The 19,288-nt window shown below is 44.1% G+C and overlaps 1 protein-coding gene across 1 annotated transcript in view; it reads left to right on the plus strand.

The window, feature by feature from the left end:
* COL20A1 (collagen type XX alpha 1 chain) overlaps positions 1–19,288 on the plus strand; it is a 265,731-nt gene that overhangs the window by 102,532 nt on the left and 143,911 nt on the right. The window contains exon 19 of the mRNA XM_058174284.1: positions 18,963–19,108. Coding sequence (XP_058030267.1) covers positions 18,963–19,108 — 146 coding nt within the window. The remainder of the gene's footprint in view (positions 1–18,962; positions 19,109–19,288) is intronic.

Raw genomic sequence — 19,288 nt, forward strand, 5'->3', positions numbered from 1 at the left:
AGAGAAGTTTTGGATTTATTGAACTAGCAAGCAAAACAGACGCGCTCGTGAAAGGACTCTGCATGTGTGTTTTGAGTGTTTATTACAGTGGTTACAAAACAGAAGTATTGACATTTAAAAATAAATGATGCTAGCTTCAGAGGCATTCATCTGGAAAAAAAAATACACAAAAATATCAGCTACTTGGAAATGACCAGTGCGTACCTACTGTATGTAATGGGATTTTCAAAGCTTGGGGTAGACAATGAATTTGGATTGCAAGGAGAGCCAATCAATCAATCCTAAAGAAATGAACCCTGGTTGTCCTTTGGTAGGACAGATCTTGAAACTGAAGCTCAAATACATTGGCCACCAAATGAAAAAAAGAGGAATTATTGGAGAAGACCCTGATCAGCGGTGGGTTTCACATTTTGTTATTACCGGTTCGCCCCGTGTGTGCTCACTTTGTATGCATCTTTGCATGCACATGCTCCCTACCTCAAAAACATGGCTAAATAGGATGGCATAGAGCTAGGATGGGTGGACGGGTGGGCGGCAGTGGTGGGTTATTATTATTATATTTGTATACCGCCCTTCTCCCGAAGGACTCAGGGCGGTTCACAGCCAATAAAAACAACAGAAAACATATAATACATATAAAACAGCTAAAACAGTATAGAAAACTTATTCAATTGATGGCCTAAAACTTTTAAATACAAATTTAAAACCCCATTTAAAACCCCAATTTAAAACTATGTTCACGCTAGTCCTGCTCGTCGAAACAACAACGTCTTCAGCTCGCGGTGGAAGGTCCGGAGGTCGGGGAGTTGACGAAGCCCCAGAGGAAGCTCGTTCCAGAGGGTAGGAGCCCCCACAGAGAAGGCCCTCCCCCTGGAAGTCGCCAGCCGACATTGTTTAGCTGACGGTTACCCCTGGTTTGGACCGGTTTATAGAACCGGTAGTAAAACCGGCGGGAGGCTCCGCCCACTGACCCAAATGTCATCAAAAGTGATCTGCGCATGTGCAGAAGCTCGCTCTGCTCACACGCGCGGGCATGATGCGAACCGGTAGTAAAGGTAAGTAGAACCCACCCCTGGTGGGCGGGGTGGCCACCCGTGATTTCTGCTACCAGTCCATCCGAACCGATCCTAACTGGCTGAATACCACCTCTGACCCTGATGTTGGGAAAGATGGAAGGCTGCCCCTGAAAAGCATCCGGAAGCTCCAGTTGGTGCAAAATACACCGGCCCGCTTGGTTTTGTGCAGACCTCGGTGTGCACGTTTATCACCTCCCGTTGCGGGAACTGCATTGGTTACCGATTTGCTTCTGGGTGCAATTCCAGGTGCTGGCTGTCACTTTTGTCACTAACGTTCAACCTAGATCCAATTAGATCCAACTAGAACCAAGGAGAAATTTCTTGACAGTGGAAACAATTATCAGTGTTGTCTTATTATCAGGCTTGCCTTCAGGGTCCTTGAGTGGTGCAGACTGCTAAACAGTCTGTTATTAACAACAGCTGCCTGCAATTACTGCAGGTTCAAGTCCCACCAGGCCCAAGGTTGACTCAGCCTTCCATCCTTTATAAGGTAGGTAAAATGAGGACCCAGATTGTTGGGGGCAATAAAAAGTTGACTTTGTATATAATATACAAATAGGATGAAGACTATTGCTTGACATAGTGTAAGCCGCCCTGAGTCTTCGGAGAAGGGCGGGGTATAAATGTAAATAAATTAAATTAAATTAATTAAATTAAAGTTCGGGTGCTCCAGCACTGGAGGCTTTCAAGAAGAGACTGGAGAGACATTTGTCCAGTATGGTATAGGGGAAGTGATGGCTAACCTTTTTGCCATCGTGTGCCAGGAAGGGGGGTCGTCCGCATATTACCCACCCCCATAATTCTATGTGCCCCGCCCCCGCCCCCGCACGCACGACCCCCCACGACCCCTGTTCCTGGCACGTGATGGCCTGGTAGGCCCGTTTTCCTTCCGATGGGACCAGAAGTTGGCAAACAGGCCATTTTCAGCCTCCGGAGGACCTCCGTGGGAGTGGGGAAGGCTGTTTTTGCCCCCCCAGACTCCTAGAGAGGCTCTGGAGGCAGGTGAGAGAGAAAAACGGACCTTCCCCTATTATATTCTGTGGGTTCCATAATAATTGAGGCTCCACAGATGTTCACACATAGCGTTTATTTTTAACTCACAGAGACCAGCAACAACACAAGAACAGCGCGCCTGCTTTGATAGCCCTTTTATACTCGGCTGTCAAAACGGGAGCCAATCAGAACAGAACAAGAAACCATCTCCACCACTAGGGGCCACCACTGCCGGTGCAGGACATAACATCCCCACTACCCCCCCGAGGCCCTCCGGAGGCAGGAAACAGCCTGTTTCCCTACTTCTGGTGGGCCCAGAAGGCCCCAAAACCAGCTGGCCGGCATGCACATGCGTGCCGGAGCTGAGCTCGCATGCCCATATGCGTGCACAGGTGGCACACATGCCATAGTTCACCATCACGGGTATAGGGTCTTTTATTTGGACCGGGGGGACTGGGGGTTGGACTAGAAATCCTTTCCAACTCTGTTATTCTGTATTCTACATTGTACATAGAATTGCACTGCCATCTGCCTGAAGGCTAGTGGCCCTAAAAGATATATTATGCAGGAATTGATCTGGTCTCCTCTGAAAGCCATTTACACCAGAAGCCAACGCCACGTCTTGGGACAGCATATTCCACAAAATGGGGCACTGAGGACTTCCAAGCTCAGAGAGCACCAAGGACCCACAGTTGGTGACATGTCACATGAAAAAAAACTTTTTTTTCCTTCTATGGCACTTAAACACTTGACAGCTGGATTTGTTGGCCTTGTTGTAGTCCGTCAGTAGCCTACGGAGCTGGCAATGGAGTTGGACAGCGATGAGGCTGAGGTGAAGCCAGGGCCATCGGGGAGTGAGGTGCGGACTCCAGAGCCTCCAGAGACTGATAGTAGTGAGGCAGAGGAACAGGGGGAGCCTGTTCCTAATGCACGCATGAGAAGAGCTGCCAGAAGGCAAGAGCAGCTCAAGCAGAGAGGATGACTCGAGAGTAGGGCCAAGAGATGATTGGCCCCTCCCATGAGGCTTAATAACAGACCAGCACTGGCGTTTCAGTTTGCTGGAAAACAACGTTGTAGCTGCGTCTTCTGCTTCGTCCTCTGCTTCGTGTACGTCTTTGTTTTTGTGGCTTCTGGATGTTTGCCAGGAAGGGCCTTTTGCCTAATTGGACCAAGGTTTGTGAGATAACTGAGGAATTTGTGTTGGGAGGCATTTGTTTTACTTTGAGTTGAACAAAGCTGGGAATGAAGTTATTCCCAGCTGTTCGAATAAAGTTTGTTTTTCCACGGACTGAGTTTATTACTACCTACTTGGACCTGGGTCACAACAGGCCTCCAGTTTTGCTATTGTGGGAAATGAGAAAGATTGCTTCCTGTTCACAATATCTTTGCCATGTATTGTTAGTATTTTCACCCTAAACATCAATCGTATCTCATCTAAGCAAGTTTTCTCTGAGCTAAAGAGCCCCCACTGTTGCATCCTTTCCTCCTACAGAAGATGTCCAAAGATGTAGAAGGATCTGAGTCACTGTCTCCACCTCCACATTTCCCATCTGGGCGAGGGAAATGTATCCACTTTTTATTTATGTTCCTGAATTAAAAAGGAAGTGGTGAAAAATGCCAGTTTTTATTAGCCTGCATGGCGTCTAAAATATACTACCTAAGGAGAATGGACATAAGGTTCTGAGAAATTCTTTGGTGAACTCATACTGAACTTTACAAAAATTAAATTTAACAAAATGAAATTCAATGGAGAGAAAAGTAAGGATTTACAGATAGGCAAGAAAAACCAAATGTACAGGAATAGAATAGAATAGAATAGAATAGAATAGAATAGAATAGAATAGAAGAGAAGAGAAGAGAAGAGAAGAGAAGAGAATTCTTTATTGGCCAAGTGTGATTGGACACACAAGGAATTTGTCTTTGGTGCATATGCTCTCAGTGTACATAAAAAGACAGGGTATATTCGTCAAGAATCATAAGGTACAACATTTAAAGATAGTCATAGGCAATCAAATCATGCTAGGAAACGATCAAAATCAATATAAATCATAAGGTTACAAGCAACAAAGTCATGCCAGAGGTAGGTTCCAGCAGGTTCTGACCAGTTCTGGAGAACCGCTAGCAGAAATTTTGAGTAGTTCGGAGAATTGGTAGTAAAAATTCTGACTGGCCCAGCCCCCATCTATTCTCTGCCTCCCGAGTCCCAGCTGATTGGGGTGAAATGGGGATTTTGCAGTAACCTTCCCCTGGAGTGGGGTGGGAATGGAGATTTTGCAGTATCCTTCCCCTGCCATGCCCACCAAGCCACGCGATGCCCACCAAGCCACACCCACAGAACCGGTAGTAAAAAAAGTTGAAACCCACCACTGAGTCATGCAGTCATAAGTGGGAGGAGATGGGTGATAGGAATGATGAGAAGACTAATAGTAATTGTAATACTGGCTTAGTGAATATTTTGACAGTGTTGAGGGAATTATTTGTTTAGCAGAGTGATGGCGTTCGGGGAAAAAAACCTGTTCTTGTTTCTAGTTGTTCTGGTGTGCAGTGCTCTACAGCATCATTTTGAGGTGAAACCTGGCTCAATAGCAGTAACTGGGAGAGAGATCTTGAAGTCCTAGTAGACAATCACTTAAGTATGAACCATCAGTGTGTGGCAGCAGCCAAAAAAACCAATGCAATCCTAGGTTGCATTAACTGAAGGACAGAATCAAGATCGCGTGTTAGTATTAGTACCGTTTTATAAAGCTTTAGTTTAAGACCACAGTTAGAATAATGCCTCCAGGTTTGGTCACCACATTGTAAAAAAAGATGCTGAGTGTCGTGTCCCACTCTCCCTCCGACGACCGGGTCAATGAAGTCCGTATCAAATGTGGCAACGAAGCCTCTGCAGCTTTGCCATATTCCTCCGAGGTTTCTCAGGGCAGGCAGGAGTCCAAGTTGTGACTTCAGCAAACTAGATGAGATTTTGCTTGACTCAAGGTTGGAATGCCAAAAGCAGGTCCTTTATATAGGCTGTGGGGTGTGGCTCCATGACTCAGCATTTATCCAGGCCTGCCACACCCTTCCTTCTGCTGGCGTCACCTCTCAGAACTCCGGAAGCGAGGATCCTCCCACTCTGAATTCTCTTCAGCTGTCTCTACGGTCGGCATCTGGGAAAGGGAGGGGTCAGAGGGAGCAGGTCCGGGTAATTGCACCACTTGGCTGACTTCCTGCTCTGATGGCTGCATCGAAGGAACACTCACAGTGTGAGTGAGCTATATTGGGTTTCTGTTTTCACTCCTTGACTCCTCTCGGGGCATGGGGCCAGGGCCGGGGTGGAGGCATGACAGGCCGTTCATCTTCATTATCAGACTCGGAGTCTGATAACAGGCCCGGGAGGAGACGGGAGGGGCCCGGCTGAGGAGGACGAGGCATAACACTGAGACTCTAGGAAGAGTTCAAAAAAAGCAACAAAAATGATGAGGGGCCTGGAGGCTAAAACATATGAAAAATGGTTGCAGGAATTGGGTACGTCTAGTCTAGTGAAAAGAAGGGTGATATGATAGGAATATTCCAGGATTTGAAGGGCTGCCCCAAAAAAGAGTGGGTCAATCTATTTTCCGAAGCATCTGAAAGCAGGGCAAGAAGCAATGGGTGGAAACTAATGAAGGAGAAAAGCAACTTAGAACTAAGGAGAAATTTCCTGACAGTGAGAACAATTAATCTGTCGTGTCCCACTCCTCCGCTGACGGCCGGGTCGGGGAAGTCCGTATCAAGCATGCCTCTTCAGCTCTGCCAAAGTCCTATTAGAGTTCTCAAGGCAGGCAGGAGACCAGGAAGTGACTTCAGCAATCCAAGTTAGACTTTGCCTGACTCAGAGAATGCCGGAAAGCAGATCCTTTATATAGGACATGGGGTGTGGCTCCATGACTCAGCACTTATCCAGGCCTGCCCCTCCCTTCCTTTTGGTGACGTCACCTCTCCATTCTCCGGAAGCGTGGGTCTATCCATTGCATCGTTTCGTCTCCAGCTGTTGGTAATCTCAGCTCGTGGCTGGCTTCAGGTACACATGCTATCGGAGGGAGGTTTGTTTGTTCGGCCTCTCCGGGCATGGTGCTAGGGCTGGGGGCTGGAGGCATGCCAGGACATTCTTCAGCACTATCAGCATCTGGCAGGAGATAAGAGGGGCCCGGCTGTGGCAGGGGGAGCAGGCGAGACACAACATAATCAGTGGAATAGCTTTGCCTCCAGAAGTTGTGGGTACTCCCTCACTAGAAGTTTTTAAAAACAGTCATTTGTCTGCAATGGCATTGGGCCATGATGGTGAACCTATGGCACGCATAGGTTGGCACGTCTCTGCTGGCACACACGCTGTCGCCCCAGGTCCGATCTCTGTGGCATTTCTTTCGTGAGCTTCTGCTTCCCTGAAAACGATGAACCAGAAGCTCACTAAAGGAAAAGAGCCTACCTCTTGTCGCGCTGCCGGTGTTGGGATGCTCCACCTTCCGCCGGCCAGCTGGTCTTTGAGTCTCTGCTACACATGTCCGTGCATGCGCATGTCTGTGCATGTTCGCGCATGTGCACGTTTGCGCATGCATGTGTGCATGCACACATTCTTGCTCGTGCACTTTTCCGTTTGGGCATGCGTGCGTGCAGTTTGGGCACTTGGTGTCTAAACCAGGGGTAGTCAACCTTTTTATACCTACCGCCCACTTTTGTATCTCTGTTAGTAGCAAAATTTTCTAACCGCCCACCGGTTCCACGGTAATGAACCGTATATCGTCATCCGCGCATGCTTCTTGTGCATCGTGGATTGGGATTGCGGGGGGGGCACCAGCTACCAGCTCTGCTTGTCTGTTACAGCTGGGTAGTGTGGGAGGAGATGCGCGAGCTATTCTAGGACGAGGCTCTTTTGTTTGCAGTCGCACTATAGCGCTATTTAGTTTCACTTACGTAACGTGAACTAAACTTATGCGCGGGCGATACAAATAGTATATTTTCAGAAATTTAAATTGTCACGGGGAATTTTATGAAAACCTAATGAAAATGTTTTTAAATAATGCTATAAATTTTTTTTAAAAGATCAATTAAATTTTTTTAAAAAAGGAAAGTGCTTCAGTATCGGACAAAATCCCTACCGCCCACCATGAAAGCTGGAATGCCCACTAGTGGGCGGTAGGACCAGGTTGACTACCACTGGTCTAAACAGTTCAACATCACTGGTATAGGGTCTCCTGCTTGAGCAGGGGGTTGGACTAGAACAGGGGTCTCCAACCTTGACAACTTTAAGACTTGTGGACTAAAAGACCTCTAAGGTCTCTTCCAAGTTATTCTGTATCCATACTTTAGAGATGAAACAAATCTTGTAAAGAAAAGAAATCTACCAGGAGCATCTATTTTAAAAAAAAAACACACACACATGCAAAATGTTAGGAACACAGGGGTTTGAGTCAAATCCTGCTGTTGACATAACTTGTGGGCCTCCTACGTGGTAGCAGAATGAGTAGATCAGTTGCAATCCTTTACTTCTCCATGGTGGCTTGGAAAGTATCCATGGCCTGGAGGAAAATATGCTCAATAAACGTTTGGTTTGGCTCCAGTGAGACAGAAACTGCGCAATCAAAAGGAGAGGGACCATTCGGGTTCAACACAGCAATCTGAGATTTCTCTCGGCTCTGCTGAAAACCAAAAACAACAGAGGAAACACCGACCTTTCTCTTGTGGGTACTGTATTTTTCGGATTATAAGATGCACTTCCCCAAACCCAGAAGAGGGTGAAAATTTGAAGGAGGAGGAAGAGGAGGAGGAGATAGTTTAATGCAGCGGTCACCAACTGGTGGTCCGTGGACTACTGGTGGTCTGTGAGAAAATTTTCGTAGTCTGCAGAAAAATTATTTGCATTTTTTATATTGCCCTAAATCAGGGTTCCTCAAACTACAGATCCTGGGCCGGATACGTGCAATGAACGTTTGTGTTGCTGCAGAGAGTCTCCCCCTTCAGGGTCTTTTTGTGTGGGCCAGAGGGGGGAAGAAATTCTGATTTGGGGTCTGCTGCAGCCTCCTAGTGTGGGGCTTTGGATGAAGGCTGGAGGGAAGCGCCGCTGGTGGCAAAGAGTTCCAGTGGGACTGCATCATGGCCTGGAACTAGCTGACCATCTCAGCCTGCTGAGCCTCCAGGTGCCTGTACCTGGCCTTGCACTCCCGCAGATCTTTCCTCTGCTTGGAAAGCCTATGCTCGTAGTCCTCAGTGAGGTGCTTCTGCTGAGCCTCCTTCTCGGTCAGATCCAATTTGAACGGAGCTGTTTTGCCAACTCTTTCTCATGGTGGCTGCTTAAGCTCTAACTTCTGCTTCGTCCTCTGCTTCGTGTATGTCTTTGTTTTTGTGGCTTCTGGATGTTTGCCAGGAAGGGCCTTTTGCCTAATTGGACCAAGGTTTGTGAGATAACTGAGGAATTTGTGTGGGGAGGCATTTGTTTTACTTTGAGTTGAACAAAGCTGGGAATGAAGTTATTCCCAGCTGTTCGAATAAAGTTTATTTTTCCACGGACTGAGTTTATTACTACCTACTTGGGCCTGGGTCACAACAGGCCTCCAGTTTTGCTATTGTGGGAAATGAGAAAGATTGCTTCCTGTTCACAATATCTTTGCCATGTATTGTTAGTATTTTCACCCTAAACATCAATCATATCTCATCTAAGCAAGTTTTCTCTGAGCTAAAGAGCCCCCACTGTTACATCCCTTCCTCCTACAGAAGATGTCCAAAGACAACTGCTTCCTACTGGGAGCCCGGGTGGGCAGGCAAGGAGTGGCTAGAAGAGGAGGAGTGAGTAGAGGCTGGCGAGGCTCCCTTTGACGTGAGTGACATTAAATTGGCCACGCCCTCCCAGCCAGTCATTAGGCAGATCATATTAGTGGTCCGCGGGATTTAAAATGATGAATTTAGTGGTCTCTGAGATCCGAAAGGTTGGTGACCCCTAGTTTAATGGTCTTCTATTGCAGGAATCACATTCATTTTTTTAGCTCACTTCCAAAGTAAACTTAATTGATGGAGCAGAATGTCTCCCATTTTTTTGAGGGCAGTCTTAAATATTTACCTCCAAGTCATTCCTGGACAGTTTCCCTGTTTATGTGAATCAGCCAACCATTTTGTTTATTTTTTTTTTAATGACACTTCAGCTGCTCTGTTTATTTTTACTTTCTATTAGGTTTTTTTGTTATTATCGTTTTGATCGATTTGATTGCAAGCTGCCCAGAATCACTTATGTGAAATTGGGCGGATATATAAATCAAACAAACAAGCGAAGCAAATTCCCTGTTTTCCCCTTAAAAACTGAACTGGTATTCAAGCTACTATAGCTGACTTAGAAAATCGTCTCCATGGGAAATATAGAGTTGAACTAATGGTTGTTTGAAAAAACCTGTGAATGAGAGTTCATGGCAAATTCAGCATCCTTTTTTGCTTTAATTTTGGATATGCCAGTATGCAAGTATACCTCAACATACAACCAGAGGTGGTATTCAGCTGGTTCAGACCAGTTCAGGTGAACTGGTAGCTCCGACAATCAGTCAGCCCCGCCCACCACCCCTGCTCTATCCTGTCCTTTATTTCCTGCTTTCTAGCTCATCTCAATCGATTTCTCCCCCCTTACTGTTTTACTTACCATTGCTGACTTGGAAGGTAAGCAACTGAGCTTCTAGATCAGTGGTAGTCAACCTGGTCCCTACCGCCCCGTGGGCGTTCCAGCTTTCATGGTGGGCGGTAGGGGTTTTGTCTGATACTGAAGCACTTTCCTTTTTTTTAATTTAATTGACTTTTTAAAAATTTTTCATAGCATTATTTAAAAACATTTTCATTAGGTTTTCATAAAATTCCCCGTGACAATTTAAATTTCTGAAAGTATACTATTTGTATCGCCCATGCATATGTTTAGTTCACGTTATGTAAGTGAAACTAAATGGCGCTAAAGTGTGACCGCAAACAAAAGAGCCTCATCCCAGAATAGCTCGCGCATCTCCCCCCACACTACCCAGCTGTAACAGACAAGCAGAGCTGGTAGCTGACGTGCCCACCAAACCCAATACACGATGCGCGAGAGGCATGTGCAGACGACGATACACGGTGCATTACAGTGGAACCGGTGGGCGGTTAGAAAATTTTATTACTAACAGAGATACAAAAGTGGGCGGTAGGTATAAAAAGGTTGACTACCCCTGTTGTTCTGTCTCCTTCCCTACTTCGGAGTAACGAGCTGGCTTTCAGCCAGTGGATTCATGGCTCTTATCAATCCTGGCAGAGAAATCGCAGCTGCTTGCCAAAGTTCAAACAAATGACTCGTAGAGTAAGACTTCAGCTCTCTTTGAAACGGTTCAGCTAATCTTTTGCTCCCTGTGGAGTGCGAGCAGTCCCAAAGCTCCTTATATATCCTTCCCTTTGATGACGTCGCCTCTCTAATCTTCTGAAGCGCGGGTTAATCCAAGCTTGATTATTATTATCGGCTGGGTCTGAAGGTGTAGCATGAGGAAGGGAGGAATCAGGGGATGACGGCCTCATTACGTCCTCTGACTGGTCTGGTTTTTTTTTTGTTTTTTTTAATTTACATTTATATCCCGCCCTTCTCCGAAGACTCAGGGCGGCTTACAATGTGTAAGGCAATAGTCTCATTCTATTTGTATATTTACAAAGTCAACTTATTGCCCCCCCAACAATCTGGGTCCTCATTTTACCTACCTTATAAAGGATGGAAGGCTGAGTCAACCTTGGGCCTGGTGGGACTAGAACCTGCAGTAATTGCAGGCAGCTGTGTTTTAATAACAGGCTATCTTACAGCCTGAGCCACCACCGCCTGGAGCCGAGCCAAAGGAATCGGTGCTCCCGAGGTAAGCATTACCGGCCCTTCCCCCTCACTTTTGGAGTCACTTTCGGGCATGGGGCCAAGTTCAGGGGCTGGAGTCACAACACCTGTTCTAGATGCTCCATTTTCAGCACTGCACGTGAGCCCCTTAGGTGCACGCATGCGCGTGCAAAACAGACACCTACCGAACCGGTTGTTAAACCGATGTGTCCCACCCCCCCACTCCAACGAACGAGTCAAGGAAGTCCGTAACAAACTTGCCAATGAAGCCTCTGCAGCTTGCCAAGTTCCTCCGAGGTTTCTCAGGGCAGGCAGGAGTCCAAGTTGTGACTTCAGCGATAGGATCCGGTATCAGCAAACTTGATAAGATTTTGCTTGACTCAAGGTTGGAATGTCAAAAGCAGGTCCTTTATATAGGCTGTGGGGTGTGGCTCCATGACTCAGCATTTATCCAGGCCTGCCCCCCCTCCTTCTGCTGGCGTCGCCTCTAAGATCTCCGGAAGTGAGGGTCCTCCCACTGTGAATTGTCTTCACCTGGATATGCTGGCAGCTTCTGGGAAAGGGAGGGGTCAGAGGGAGTAGGGCCGAGTAATTCCAGCACCTGGCTGACGTCCTGCTCTGACGGCTGAGCCAAAGGTACACACGCTGTATGAGTGAGGTTTATCGGGCCACTCCTATAATCCTCTCTGGGCATGGTGCCAGGGCCAGGGGCTGGAGACATGACAGGCCGTTCATCTTCATTATCAGACTTGGAGTCTGATAACAGGCCCGGTTGGAGACGGGAGGGGCCTGGCTGAGGAGAGGAGGGAGGACGAGTCACAACAACCGGCAGCATCCCACCACTGCATACCATCATTCATTTAGTAAACATTCGAAGTTACACCAGCACTGAAAAAAGTGACTTACGACTGTTTTTCACACTTCACAACCATGGCAGCATCCCCGTGGTCATGTTATCAAAATTTGGATGCTTGGCAATTGGCTCATATTTATGATGGTTGCAGTGTCCCGGGCAGTGGTGAAATCCAATTTTTTTTACTACCGGTTCTGTGGGCGTGGCTTGGTGGGCGTGGTGTGGCTTGGTGGGAGTGGCAGGGGAAGGATACTGCAAAATACCCATTCCACCCCACTCCAGGGGAAGGATACTGCAAAATACCCATTCCCTTCCCAGTCCTGGGGGAAGGATATTGCAAAATCTCCATTCCCACCTCACTCTGGGGCCAGCAGAGTATTTGCCAGTTCTCTGAACTGCTCAAAATTTCCGCTATCGGTTCTCCAGAACCTGTCAGAACCTGCTGGATTTCACCCCTGGTTCCAGGGTTATGTGATTCCCTTTTGCAACCTTCTGACAAGCAGTCAATGGGGAAGCCAGATTCACTTAACAACCATGTTACTAACTGAACAATTAGCAATAGCAATAGCTCTTAGACTTACATATCACCTCACAGTGCTTTACAGCCCTCTGTAAGCAGTTTACAGAGTCAGCCTCTTGCCCCCAACAATCTGGGTCCTCATTTTACTGACCTCGGAAGGATGGAAGGCTGAGTCAACCTTGAGCCTGGTAAGTTTCGAACTGCCAAATTCCAGGCAGCCGGCAGAAGTAGCCTGCAGTACTGCATTCTAACCACTTCGGCCGAAGAGGTTGTAGAAAAAATGTTTTTAAAAGTAAAAAAAAAAAGAAGAAAAGTTGGCCACGCCCACCCAGTCATATTGCTCCCCCCACACCAAGCCATGCCCACAGAACCGGTAGTAACAAATTTTACATTTCATCACTGGTCCCCCACTTTACTCCTCAGAAGGTTGCAAAAGGGGATCGCATGGCCTGGGGACAATGCAACCGTCATAAATATGAGTCAGTTCCCACGGGTCCAAATTTTGATCACATGTCCATGGGGATGCTGCATAAATATAACAATACAGTCATGTCACAGTGCCGTTTTAACGTTGGTCACTAAATGAATGGTTGTAAATGGTTGGTCACTAAATGAATGGTTGTAAATCGAGAACTTACCTGTACTATGTTAATCCTTGCCATTTTTTTAAAAAAATTGCATTTATATCCCGCCCTTCTCCGAAGACTCAGGGCGGCTTACACTATGTCAAGCAATAGTCTTCTTCCATTTGTATATTATATACTAAGTCAACTTTATATTCTCTACATGGGGCTCCCCTTGAGGGGCATCCGGAGGCTCCAGTTAGTTCAGAATGCAGCTGCGCGGGTGATAGAGGGAGCCCCTCGTGGCTCCCATGTGACACCTATCCTGCGCAGACTGCACTGGCTACCTGTGGCCTTCCGGGTGCGCTTCAAGGTGCTGGTGACAATCTTTAAAGCGCTCCATGGCATAGGGCCGGGCTATTTACGGGACCGCCTACTGCTACCAAATACCTCTCACCGACCAGGCGCCTCACAGAGAGGGACTCCTCAGGGTGCCGCCAGCTAGGCAGTGCCGCCTGGCGACACCCAGGGGAAGGGCCTTCTCTGTGGGGGCTCCCACCCTCTGGAACGAACTCCCTCCAGGACTTCGCCAACTTCCGGACCTCCGAACCTTTCGTCGCGAGCTGAAAACACACTGATTCATCTGCGCGGGACTGGATTAGATTTTAAAGTTATGGGTTTTAAGGGGTTTTTATTATTTATACTATTTTAAATTTGGGGCAATAGAATAAGTTTTTTAATTGTTTTTTAATCTGTATTTATATGTATTTTAACTGCCCTGAGTCCTTAGGGAGATAGGGCGGTATATAAATTTGAAAATTTGAAAAATAAATAAATAAATAAATAAATAACTTATTGCCCCCAACAATCTGGGTCCTCATTTTATCTACCTTATAAAGGATGGAAGGCTGAGTCAACCTTGGGCCTGGTGGGACTTGAACCTGCAGTAATTGCAGGCAGCTGTGTTAATAACAGACTGCATTAGCAGTCTGAGCCACAGAGGCCCCTCTGTGCTACTATTTTTGTGCTACTATTCTCCTAGTTCATGCGCAGAACAGCTTCGAGCTGCGCATTTGGAGACCCTCAAATCTGTTGGACATGTTCATTAAAAAAAATCATTATTTCGTGTTCTCTCTTTGCTTCAGGCGCTAAAAGGGCAATGATGTTTTAATGGAAAACTCTATGATTAATTGATTGATTGATTACGTGCTACTAACATAGATTTATTTTCTCTGTGTAAAATGAAATAAGATACATAAAAAAGTAATTTGTTTTTGATGTGCCAAGGCATTTTCACTTCTCCCGTCTGCGTGCCTCAGTTTCTCCCCTGTCCTATTTCATACAAGACCCTCCTATTTTTGTCCCACTTTTTTTTTAATTTCATTTTGTCACAACAGTATACACAAACATTGACATAAAAAAACAACAACACATCATAAAAGAAAAAATATATATATAAGCAAAAGTATGCAACAGCTATGTTAATTTGATATAATGAAGGGAACAATGGGACAGGAACGGTAGGCACTTTTGTGCTCTTATGCACGTCCCCTATAGCCCTCTTAGGAATGGGGTGAGGTCAATAGTAGACAGTTTTTGGTTGAAGTTTTTGGGATTTTGAGTAGAGACTATGGAGTCAGGTAATGAGTTCCAAGAGTTACAAACTCTGTTACAGAAGTCATATTTTCTGCAATCAAGTTTGAAGCGGTTGACATTAAGTTTGAATCTATTGTTTGCTCTTGTATTATTGCGATTGAAGCTGAAGTAGTCTTTTACGAGAAGGATATTGCAATAGATGACTCTCTGTGTTAAACACAGGTCATGTCGGAGTCGGCAGAGTTCTAAATTTTCTAATCCCAGGATTTCAAGCCTGGTGGCATAAGGTATTTTGCTGTTTTTGGAGGAGCAAAGAACTCTTCTAGTAAAATATTTCTGGACGCGTTCGATTGTATTAATGTCAGAGACGTGGTATGGGTTCCAGGCGGATGAGCTGTATTCAAGAATAGGTCTGGCAAATGTTTTGTATGCTCTAGTTAGTAGTGTAGTGTTTTTGGAAAAGAATTTGATAGCCCGTATCAGCTTATTACTCTTTTCCTGAATTTATTTGGAAATTATCCCTGCTGGCACTTCAGAATGGTGGTGATGATTGTGTTTATGCCCCATCTTTCTGCTTTTTTGGGGGGGTGACTTCCAACCTGAAAACAAAATGCAAACATAAAGCATGAGCATAAAAATGCATGCAATTACCATAAAAATTAGTATCAGTATAATTAAAATCAGAAGAGCTTACAGGAAAAGAATTCCCTCTCCGGAATGCAGGATACATTTGCTAGACCAATTCTAGAATACAGCTCACCTGTTTGGAACCCTCACCATATCTCTGACATCAATACAATTGAACGTGTCCAGAAATATTTTACAAGAAGAGTTCTCCACTCCTCTGTAAACAACAAAATACCTTATCCCACTAGACTTGAAATCCTGGGCTTGGAAAACTTGGAACTCCGTCGCCTTCGACAAGACCTAAGTTTAACTCATAGAATCATCTATTGTAATGTCCTTCCTGTCAAAGACTACTTCAGCTTTAATTGCAATAATACAAGAGCAACCAATAGATTTAAACTTAATGTCAACCGCTTTAATCTAGATTGCAGAAAATATGACTTCTGTAACAGAATCATCAGTGCTTGGAATACTTTACCTGACTCTGTGGTCTCTTCTCATAATCCTAAAAGCTTTATCCAAAAACTTTCTACTATTGACCTCACCCCATTCCTAAGAGGACCATAAGGGACGTGCATAAGCGCACAAACGTGCCTACCGTTCCTGTCCTATTGTTTTTCTTTTCTTCTATACCTTTATATACTATATAACCTTTCTGTATGATAGTTACATATATTGTTGTGACAAAATAAATAAATAAAATAAATAAATAAGATAGCTGAGTTTCTGGCTGTGCAAAATCCTCCTTCTCTGAATATTGTTGTTTTGGAGGAGTGAAGAATTCTTCTAGTAAAATATTTCTGGACGCGTTCGATTGTATTAATGTCACAGACGTGGTATGGGTTCCAGACAGATGAGCTGTATTCAAGAATAGGTCTGGCAAATGTTTTGTATGCTCTGGTTAGTAGTGTAGTGTTTTTGGAAAAGAATTTGATAGCCCGTATCAGCTTATTACTCTTTTCCTGAATTTATTTGGAAATTATCCCTGCTGGTACTTCAGAATGGTGGTGATGATTGTGTTTATGCCCCATCTTTCTGCTTTTTTGGGGGGGGTGACTTCCAACTTCAAAACAAAATGCAAACATAAAGCATGAGGATAAAAATGCATGCAATTACCATAAAAATTAGTATCAGTATAATTAAAATCAGAAGAGCTTACAGGAAAAGAATTCCCTCTCCGGAATGCAGGATACATTTGCTAGACCAATTCTAGAATACAGCTCACCTGTTTGGAACCCTCACCATATCTCTGACATCAATACAATTGAACGTGTCCAGAAATATTTTACAAGAAGAGTTCTCCATTCCTCTGAAAACAACAAAATACCTTATCCCACCAGACTTGAAATCCTGGGCTTGGAAAACTTGGAACTCCGTCGCCTTCGACATGACCTAAGTTTAACTCATAGAATCATCTATTATAATGTCCTTCCTGTCAAAGACTACTTCAGCTTTAATTGCAATAATACAAGAGCAACCAATAGATTTAAACTTAACGTCAACCGCTTTAATCTAGATTGCAGAAAATATGACTTCTGTAACAGAATCATCAGTGCTTGGAATACTTTACCTGACTCTGTGGTCTCTTCCCATAATCCTAAAAGCTTTAACCAAAAACTTTCTACTATTGACCTCACCCCATTCCTAAGAGGACCATAAGGGGCGTGCATAAGCGCACAAACGTGCCTACCGTTCCTGTCCTGTTGTTTTTCTTTTCTTCTATACCTTTATATACTATATAACCTTTCTGTATGATAGTTACATATATTGTTGTGACAAAATAAATAAATAAAATAAATAAATAAGATAGCTGAGTTTCTGGCTGTGCAAAATCCTCCAGTGTTCCTTCTCTGAATATTGTTTTTTTTTTGGGAGGAAGTTTATCACTTTCTCATTTGACATTCCGCGTCCCTTGCAAAATCCTTTTCTATTTTCCAAGGTTCCGGAGGGAGCTCGTATCATTATCCAAGAGAGTATAAATTCTGTTTCACTTTTTCCGTGGGGTTATTTTTAATCAGTATCGCATCAATAAAAATGATTTGTATTATTTATCTGGGTCTGAAATGTCTTATTGGCTGCACGGTTAATCAGCAAATGTATATTGTCTCCAAACAGATAATGGAATTGGGTCTTTGGCCAAAGATCTCTTCTGATGGAGATTAGTAGGAAATACTCTTAGATTAATTTCCTACAACTAGAAAATGCAACAATTTCAACCATAGAGGGACAGTGGGAAGGGTAAAAGGGGAATTACAGAAGGCTTGGGATAAATAAAGGGCTTGTGTCAGGTATAAAGAATCCAAATCATAGAGTAGTGGCCAAAATTGTGGAAACTTTTTGGAAAAAGTCTATTTTTGAAGTTTGATGGCTAGTAACACCACTTTTTTTTTTTTTTTTTTTTTTGGAGTTTCAAGATAATCCTATTCCACTGCTGGAATGGCCTGGGAATAGCCCAGACCTTCACCCAATTGAAAATCTATGGAGCCGACTAAAGAAACTTGTTAATCAAAAGTGACCCAGCAATAACGAGTTACCTCCGGGGTTACGCCAACTCCCCGATCTCCGAACCTTCAAGCGGGAACTGAAGACCTTACTATTTAATCGTGCGGGACTAGCCTGAGTACATTTTAATTATAATTTTAAATTTTAAGGGTTTTTACGTCGGTCTATGACCGTTTTAGTTAAATTAGGCCTATTTAATATTTTGTTTTAAATTTGTTTTAAATTTGTTATTTATATTATGTACTATTTGTGTTTTTAAAAAGGCTATAAACCGCCCTGAGTCCTTCGGGAGAAGGGCGGTATAGAAATTAAACTATAAATAAATAAATAAATAAATAAATAAATAAATAAATAAATAAATAAAACCCAGTTAATAGAAGCAAGCATTCAATCTTGGTTTCACATTATAACAGCTGCAGAACTCAAAGACTTGGTTCACTCCATGGGAAGACGGTTGTAAGGCTGTAATTCATGCTAAAGGTTACCCAACTAAGTATTAACTGACGGTGATAATTTTTGTATATCTCGTTTTTTCTATGGTGATATTTTTTGTATATCTTGTTTTTTCTGTGTTTCACTTGTCTTCTTTATACTGTAACTGCTATTCTAATAGCAAATCCTTCATAAAAGTTATTGCATTACATTCTTGATTAAACTACCTATCCATTGATATATAATTTTATGGTACTACTCCCCAAAAAAGTGATGTTATTAGCTAGTTTTAGAAAATAGAGTTTTCCCAAAAGGTTTCCACAATTTTGGCCACTACTGTACATTAAGTTCTAAATAAGCTGATTTATTACTCATGCTTATACTCAAGAATCTAGTTAACTAATGGTCAGGACTAAAATTGGCACTGTGGACAGTCCTCAACTTACAACAGTTCATTTAATGACCGTTCAATGTTACAACGGCACTGAAAACAGTGACTTATGACCATTTTTGACACTTACAAGCATTTCAGCATCCCCATGGTCAGGCGATCAGAATTCCGACACTTGGCAACTGACTCATATTTATGATGGTTACAGAATCCTTGGTCATGTAATCCCCTCTTGCGACCTTCTGACAAGCAAAATCAACGTGGAAGACAGATTGACTTAACAAGGGTGTTACTAATCTAACACCTGCAGTGGAAAGTCTTAAAATGGAGAAAACTCACTTAACAAATGTCTCATTTAGGAACAGAAATTTTGGGGTCAATTGTGGTTGTACGTTGAGGACTGCCTGTATTTAAGATTTAATGGAATTCAAGAGGGCGTGGCGTTAGGCTGTTTGTGGGAACGTAATGACTCCAGACTAATATCTCTCTTGACTCTTTCTTCAAGCTTTGCCCATCCTTCTCATACAGCTCGGTTCTTGCTTCCATAAGATTGGTCTCCTGAATTTTCTTCCTTTTCAGCTGCCAAGAACCCACCCACAAATCTCTATGTGGATTCAGAGACCCCCAGCAGCCTTCGGGTTCACTGGACTCCCCCTGATGCAGCAGTTCAGCACTATAGGATCAGCTACAGTCCAGAACGGAGTCACAGCAAGCAGCAGGAAACGGTAAGCAGAATGGACAGGCAAGACCAAGTTCCCATCACATGGGTTCAATGTTTGGTATTTAATGGAAGTCTAGATTTAGATGGAAAATATTCTCCGGCAAAATCATGGAGAAATCTAGTAATGAGAGCTATGTATGGTGACTTTCTGGTTTGCTGGCTTGCCTGACTGACTGATTCCTTC

Source organism: Ahaetulla prasina, chromosome 3 (assembly GCF_028640845.1).
Source record: "Ahaetulla prasina isolate Xishuangbanna chromosome 3, ASM2864084v1, whole genome shotgun sequence".
In the NCBI taxonomy this organism is placed as follows: Eukaryota; Metazoa; Chordata; class Lepidosauria; order Squamata; family Colubridae; genus Ahaetulla; species Ahaetulla prasina.